The following is an 8,269-nucleotide window of genomic DNA, read 5'->3' as shown; positions in this document are numbered from 1 at the left end:
TAAGGTATTTGCACGTTACTTCCTTTGGTCAATGCAATGTGGAGGTATAAGACGCAGTAGGACAAAAAATATACTAGTAAACACGACGCTAGAAATATTTCGTGGGCATAATTTGTCTTTGATAAGTAAAACAAGTGTTTAAAAATAAGCAGCTATTACACGTTTGAAGAAAATACAACAGACAAGCTGTACCAACATAATACACGGTTATCAATATATATGTATGTATACTTTCAGTCATGCAAATTTACATAAAAATAACTTTAGTTAAAAAATAAATTATATTAATAATCAATCAATTTAACGATAAAAAAATATCACAATTAGCTAACTCTTCGAAGGACTAAGAAAAGAACGTAACTAAATAGTAGTCTGAGAATAACCCTCAAGAAAGCGAAAAATGAATAATCTTTTACCTTCAGTTATTACTCATAATAACTTCAATATATCCGAAAATCCTCCACTAGTAAATTACTTACCCCGAGCATATCCTAATTATAATCCAGCAAATATGAACAAAAGAATTTGTACAGTCGATGGGATGCGACATTAACAAAAATATGCCGCAAGAGATCAGTTTAGCAAGCACGACTCGTATGTAGGTACCATATACTTGATGTTGATAAACGCATCCTTACCCCCGTGTCTTTCAAATAATTCCAGCGTTTCGTTGATCAAATCACCGATATTTTCACGCTTTTGTTGGCTGTAGTCGATGCGATCTCCGCAATTTATATTTTTCTCTTTAAAAATATTGATAATCGGTAAAATTTGCCGATAATACGGTACAAGTGCTTGACCAACCAAATCAGAGCAGACGACCAGGTGTTGCAGTATCTTTAATGTTGTGCAAATAACTTCAGGATCTCTTGTATCAAGCGCGTCTCGAATGGGAACGATGAGTTGCGGAATAACCAACAATACTTTCTGACTTCCATGCTCTAACATGTCGTGAATACCTTGACATGCAAAAAAGCGATAGGGATGCTTGGTATTTTTTAAGCCGTCGAAAAATAACGGAAGATAATGATGATAGTCGAGCTTCTCGATTTCAACTTTCCAAGCGATTTTGTTACCTTTCGTATCATGTTCCAAGGCAATGGGTAGGTCACCTCTCTCGTAAAACTTTCTGAACTGAGTGTTCTCATTCGGTTTACGCTTCTTTGTGGAATCAGCAGATGGTGCTTTTCTAACCTTTAGTAACAAAAATCAGGTTATGAGAGGAGTCTCTTATGTAAACTAGATTTTGTCATTAAAAACTAATGTTATTTATCGTTGTTCTATGTTTTTTATGTTCCATTTTTTCCTTCACATTTAGCTCTATTGTATCTGAAGGGCAAAGGGTCTGTGCCCAATTCAACAGCTGGCCAATTTTTTTGGGGTGTTGGCTTTAAAGGGAAAAAAAATGGCGAATATATTTTATTTTTTATAATCACACATAGTGCTTTCATTTTCCATGACAGCAAATTTTGCGCATCAATGTGTTTATTTTGAAATGTAATATTACTTCATACAATTCGGTTTTTATTATCCATTCAATTACACGTTTATCTAGATTTTTCACATTGCAACGTTTTTATGTATGACTTTCTAAACCGTTTTAATCATAAAGCGCACTAGTGACGTCATCCATAAAGTTGACCACAACGATGACTTATTTGTTTTCAGATACTTAATAAAGGTTTGTGTTAGTCTGGACATACTGTAATCCTTGGGGCTACACATGACAAAATAGCCATGAAAAATTTAACAGGTATAAATTTAGCAAAAAGAAAAATTTATATTTCGCAATTATTTCGGAGGGTTTTAATTTCGCAAAACGTTTTAACGATTCCACAATTTTGGGCTTCAAATTTTGTTGTTGAGTTTTGTGTTTGCAAGGTTAAAAGAACAAAATGTACTTTGTAATACAAGTCAGAAGTATAATATTCAAAACAACAGCGTCAATAAGTCAATTATACATACTTCCACGAATCTGTTTAATGACTGAGTTGAAAAGGGTGTGACTACTCTCTTCTCTCTGTATTGGGCTTCCAGTTTTTCTGTTGCAGTGAGTCTGTTATTCATTCTATAACCTGCTGTCATGGACATCTTGATATTTAACTTTTTGTACTAAAATATTTATATATAAAGTACGAAACAATGTATATAGATTCAGAAATAATGCAATACTTACTACGTGCTGATTATAATAAGTAATTTTAGGATTCAATTCTGTAATTAGTTTAAAAAAGAAGAAGTTCAAAACAAAATATAAAACAGATGGTGATAAGGAAGACTAATAATTGTAAAACAAGACAAAAACATTTTTTGTGAAAAGGAAGACTGGTACATGTTTTAAGCTTTGGATCAATGGAAGTAATAAGAATAATGGCCAAGATTGATTGGTGAAGACGGTTGGCTAATCCAGGCCAATACCTAGTTGAAATATTTTGAATATTATTAAATGATTTAATATTGTGTAGATAAGGGTAAGATTGTAAAATACAGCTACAAACCCAGATATAATATATTTTGAAAGAGAGAAGAATTTTAAAGATTGTAACCACAAGCAATTAGGTACGCTGTTTCTATCTAAGTAACACGCACTCTGAACTTGTCAATCTTCACAGCAGATTTGGGATATATGATCTTAAGTTACTTAGTTAAATCCAAAATCAATTCCACGATGTTTTGGACCAGTTCAGGTTTTGGACCAGTTCAGGTGTTGGACCAGTTCGAGTATGGAGCGTATTGTTCCATAATGCAGACATTGTGGAACCCTAACCCTAACCCTAAAGTACAGCTAGCACATTTTCAACGTTGGTTAATGGACCAACACCCCTGCGGAAACAAAACTTTTATAAAGTGCTGTTGTGTGCCCATTTTCCCCCCTTATAAAATATGCAGACTTAAAAAGCAAAGCCTTAAGTACTCCACCATTACAAAGATGAGGTCAAAAGAAGTATTATCAATATTGTGAATCCATTGCATTACAATTGCACAATAAGGCCATTTTATCAGAAAGAGAATTTATTATATTTCAAGTTGTCATTTTTATTCGTCTTTTCATTCCTCAAGACATTTTTGTTCATGTAATCCTTTTTTTCTACATTTGAGCCTGACTTACCTGTTAATATTCTTTAAAAATTCTTAATGACATTTGTCAATTATTTGGTTCAGCCCATATGATGACTTTTTAAGAGTTGTGTGTCCTAAGTTGGGCCTGGACCATCTCATGACAGCCTCCAAAAGTCCATAAGGTGTGTTAATAGTTTGGCCTGTTCCAACTTATTACAATGCTAAAAACCACAAGTGTTATGTCCATGGTAGGTCTGACCGCTCTAATTATAGTCTCAAAAAAGTCCAGAGTTATGTGTTAGGCCTGGCTCAATTTTTCACTGTCCAAATGATCTTTAAAAGTCCAAAGTTATATGTTGATAATTAGCTGAGACCTGGTTTATAACACAGTTTTTAAAAGCCAAGAATCATGCGTAAGGGCTGGCATCTGGGACAAACCCCAGATCTGGAATTACTACTATTAAAATAGGCGGAAAAAAGTAATACGTTCTAAAGCAGAGGTTTATACGCTACCCCAGGTTTTACACAAAATGGCTTGGAATATGCTAATGAAAACACACGATCAGGCTCAAAATATGCTTCTTTAAATAAAAAATGCATTTAAATTTTAAACACCAGAAATTATAATCTAAATCTCACTACATATTGATTAATTCAGACATGAAAAGTAAAAAGAAACTGCTCATGAAACAAAAAACATAAAAACTTCATTTAAACAACATTTTCTTAGGCTTCACATATATAATGTTCATCATATGCCTATATACAAAATGATTATATTAGGCGTATAGATGCTTATAAAAAACATACCTGTCCTGGTTGTAGGTATCCCAGATGCTGGCTCTTACCTGACTCCCCTTTGTCAATAGTAGTTAAACCTGCCCCATCTTGAGACAATTATCTATATACATTCATCAAGGTTGGGTCAGGCGTGTCAATATATAAACCAACCCAGTAGACAAATTTACAGTTTTGGTCAACCACTACAATTAAGAATTTGAAAAAAAGAAAGTAAAACTGTTAGGAATTAAGAAGGCTATGACCTTAGAGAAATTCACAAATTATAAGTAGGGCTACTAATTTTTCATGTTGTGAGACTTAGAATATGAGTAATATTAATAATGCTCAAGATCAGAGAATAACTTAAACTGTGACGAGGTGCAATGAAATATGCATCGATCTAAACAGTGTGGGATAAGGTACAGTTATGAAAAAAGTTTTCAGATAATAAAACTCTCAATAAAAGAATGAAACAATCTCTGATATCGGATTTTATGTTTTTTTTTTGTAAAACAGAAATTGTTCTCGACTTTAGAAACTGTTTTTGGGCTTGGCTTGGGGTAAATTTGATTAAAACTCCAGTAGTACAGCCAAGTTCCATATAATATTTTTAAGTTTATTGGTAAGGCTATCCTATAGGTCAAAAGATCATAATGCAGAAACCCAAAGTAGCTGGTGGAAAACAGAAAACTAAAATTGTTTCCGTATATAAACTCTTTCCTATTTTACAGAAAAAAAGTTTCTGAATATGGAAACTGCTGCTCAAAACAGAGGGAAACTGTTTCCAAATCTTCACCTTATATCTCCTGAACTGCTAAAGGATAGGCCTGTCCCATTTTTATAATTGGATCAGTAATAAAAATAGCTGGCTATACATAGTGTGGACACACACAAGTTAGCTATTAAATATTGATTTAAGCCACCACTGTTCTGACCCAACTTTTGCTAGCTAGGTACCCTTTTAAATCACATCGTGACTATCACTTTTAATTATATATCATTAGTATTGCTTGTATCACTAGCTAACAGAAAACCTTTTAAAACTTACCAAAATATAACATATTTTTAAACTAAACTACCTAGAAATCATCATTATTCAACTCCTTTAAACCGGATTGTTTGTTTTTCTTGTTTCATATACCATGTAATTCGAACATTTATAATGGCGGCTTGTTGCTATGGAAGGTTTACCTAAACAAACATCCCGGTTACCGTTCATGACGCCTACCGTATTTTCTCTAGCCCGCCCTCTAATTAGCGCCGCCCTCCAATGAGCGCCGCCCTCCTATAAGCGCATCATCAAAATATGCGGTGCTTTCTAGAAACTCACAAAAATGACAAAACGACGATTATTATTCTAAATTCTATTGTTTTTTTTGTATGTAAATTCTTCCACTTCTATCAATCTCCAAATGTGAATATTTTTCTTTCTCATCAATTTCCCTCGTGCGCGATTTTAGAATTTTTTTATCCATTGCAAAACATTCTAACTTATCTAAATCCTATTCTCTTTTTCTCTTTCCCACTACACATTCGCTATAATTAAATTAGAGTCAACTGCTTGAAGATATTGGTTGGTCAGTTTTGATAACTCGATTGGTGTCCAACACAAGAAGCTCTTGTTCATCTTTACTGTCTGCATCGTCAGATGTGTTTTAATTGTCTTTTTTGTGCCTTAATGTTTGTACCCCGAAGTATTTAAAAGCAGAAATATCAAACTTTGTAATAAGCACCGCCCTTTTATTAGCGCCGCCCTCTATCAAGCGCTGCATCTAAAAACATGAACATTTGATAAGCGCCGCGGCGCTTATTAGAGAGAAAAATACAGTAAGTTGAAATAAAAGCACACAACTTTAGCTACCATACTGTTTGATATACACGCTTTTTATACACACACGACCCAAAGCTGCAAAGCGAAAAAAGCTCCAAAATTTTGCTTCCGTGGGATCGTGTTTTCTAAAACTGTAAAATAACATTGGCGCAATTTAGGCCTGCGTGTTTCGTGCACAATTTAATCGAATAAATTTTTGCAGGGTGTTTTGACTAACCGCAATTAATTTCACAGATTTGTATTTCTTGCCGGACTTGACTTTAAGGATTGTTTAACAGGCATCAAATTTTTACTTAAGAAATATTATAAATTGACTAATTCGTACATATTTCCCCTTATATTTTAAAGGATAAACAAAACAAAAACATTAAAAATGGGTGTGCTTGTATTATTTCCCTTTCGTGATTGGCGGTGAAAACTATTCTTCGAGGGAAATTATTGTTGTTTCTCGCGAACATTTCTTTCCTAGGCCAAGTTTGTCCTTGCAATTAGAAAATTTTTTTTTACAAAATATATATTTGTTGAAATGGCGTGTGACTTTTTATATTGTCTGCTCTAAGTGATCTGTAATTTTCAATGACATATTCTCGCTCAATGGAACTGTTGTGAAAATGTCTAGTGTTTCGACGCACTTGATCCATGTACGAGTTACCTATGAACTGACCAAATCGAATTGCTTTTGATGAATGAGGAATAGTCATTGTTTCAGCCCATTCAAACATAGTTTTCTCTGGATGAAATTGTACGCCATAAAACGGAAACGTTTTACCTAAAAAAATAAAATGAAAAGACTTTATACAAAATTTAGTTTACGTTAATAGCGACTTCGTCCCCAGAACGTGTTAGGTTATTTTATATTTGGACGACACTTGACCCTGAACCAGGCTCCGCAGAAAGAAAACCTCGTGGCTTCACGGGGTTTCATCTCGCCGACAAATTAAATCAGCTTCTATACAGTGAAATCCTATTTTGGTAAATTTTAATTTTTGAATTTTTAATCACAATGATATTACTGACCATCTACCATGAAAATAGATAAAAGAATTCGCCTCAGTTTTATTTCAGATTTTTTAGAGAGTCATCCATAAAGTACGTACGCACTAATTTTCTTATTTTCCGCGCCCCCCTGCTTCCCTCTGTACACCTTTACCCTGATCCTGTTCTTTGCATACACAAATAATTACTAAAACTTCCCAAAAAGATCTAAAAAGTTACAGGCCAGGGTTTTTTTTATAAAGAAAGAAGTTCGTATTATATAATCAGATTTTGTCGAACACTCAGTCTATGAAATCTTTACAGTAAGTAAAATAAATTACTTTTAATATTAAAACTTGTTTTAACAGAATTAATGGAGACGATTTTAACACATCAAAATGTAAAAAAATGGATCTAATTAATAAAGTGCGTACGTACTGACTTGTGAAACTCCTCCACTCCCTTCTACGTACTTGTAGGCTTTTATTTTTTCTGGCAAAGTTTATAAGGCTTTTAAGTATTAAAGCAGCTATTTATTTACCTTCTAATATAGAAATAAATTCCTTCCCATCGCGATCCAAACTTGTGGCTAAAACTCTGTAAAGTTTATTTAATTTTGAAGAGCTTTTTAGAAAGCCAGGGGTTACACCGTACTTGTGAAAGTGGGATGTTATAGGGTACGTTTCACTTTCCTGCATCATTTTTTCAGGTATTGATGAAAGAAACGAACTATTTTTCAACTCTTGTGTATTCCACCGAACAGTAGCAGTATAGTTGCTTGAATTTGTGAGGGTAAGTGAGAACAAGCCTTCCTCTGCATCGTGAACAATTAAAGCTTGCATACCCCGACAAATACCAAGAACAGGAAACACAACACCATCTTCATTAGCTTTGACTGCAAGTTCCAACAGTTTATTCACCATTATGTGATATCCGGAGCCGTTCAAACTAATTTCTCCTCCTGGAAATAGTAAGCCATTTACAGAATTAAAAATATGCTTCACTTCTTCATCTGTCATTTCAGGTAATATAGGCACGACTCTTCCACCAGACATTTCGATAAACTTTACATAACCAGCAGAAAGGTAATTCTTTCCTTTCAGTGCAGGATTAAGTTTTATTAAAGTTTTATCAGTGATGCGCATTACTGGAACAGCAACAATAGGGCGTTCATTGATTTCTTCTACATATTTCTCTGTAGTTAAGATATGCGCAAAGCGATTTATAAAAAAGCAAAAAAAGAAAATACGCCGCTTCTCGTCCGCCATGTTTGATTTAAAAGTGCGCAGTTTATTAGTTGAGCATAACGGCTTCTTTTAAAAAAAATGGCATTTCATTCAGCAGGTGAGTACAGATTGGTACCAGGTGGGTACAGAACATATTCTTTAGGCACTTCCACCTTTTATTAGCCCAAATGAAGTGGGTCTAAATATTCGCTAGCCTGGTCAAATTCGGAAATTCTTGTCAGCTAGAGAGAATCATTACGGTCTTTCTAAATATTCACGGATTTTTCTCGAATTAAAATGTTTACGTTACGTTTTTACGTTCACCTCCAAAATTTTAATATTCGGGGCCAACTTTGCTTGGGTCCAAACGGTATAATATACCGAGATATATATTCAA

General features: G+C 34.0%; 2 protein-coding genes across 2 annotated transcripts; both read right to left on the bottom strand.

Moving 5' to 3' along the window:
• Positions 1–207: 207 nt before the first annotated feature.
• On the bottom strand, positions 208–2,747 carry LOC130644623 (parkin coregulated gene protein-like). Its single transcript, XM_057450298.1, has 2 exons — positions 1,966–2,747; positions 208–1,194 (listed from the first exon to the last, which is right to left on the bottom strand). The coding sequence occupies exons 1-2, from the start codon at positions 2,089–2,091 to the stop codon at positions 574–576; spliced, it is 747 nt and encodes a 248-aa protein (XP_057306281.1). The 5' UTR covers positions 2,092–2,747; the 3' UTR covers positions 208–573.
• A 3,146-nt stretch (positions 2,748–5,893) lies between these two features.
• On the bottom strand, positions 5,894–8,142 carry LOC130644622 (gamma-glutamyl hydrolase-like). Its single transcript, XM_057450297.1, has 2 exons — positions 7,188–8,142; positions 5,894–6,440 (listed from the first exon to the last, which is right to left on the bottom strand). The coding sequence occupies exons 1-2, from the start codon at positions 7,912–7,914 to the stop codon at positions 6,175–6,177; spliced, it is 993 nt and encodes a 330-aa protein (XP_057306280.1). The 5' UTR covers positions 7,915–8,142; the 3' UTR covers positions 5,894–6,174.
• Between the last annotated feature and the right edge of the window lie 127 nt (positions 8,143–8,269).

The sequence above is a fragment of the Hydractinia symbiolongicarpus genome, chromosome 5 (assembly GCF_029227915.1).
Source record: "Hydractinia symbiolongicarpus strain clone_291-10 chromosome 5, HSymV2.1, whole genome shotgun sequence".
Lineage (NCBI taxonomy): Eukaryota > Metazoa > Cnidaria > Hydrozoa > Anthoathecata > Hydractiniidae > Hydractinia > Hydractinia symbiolongicarpus.
Note: the sequence above shows the minus strand (reverse complement) of the source record. Positions and strands in the feature narration are given on the sequence as shown.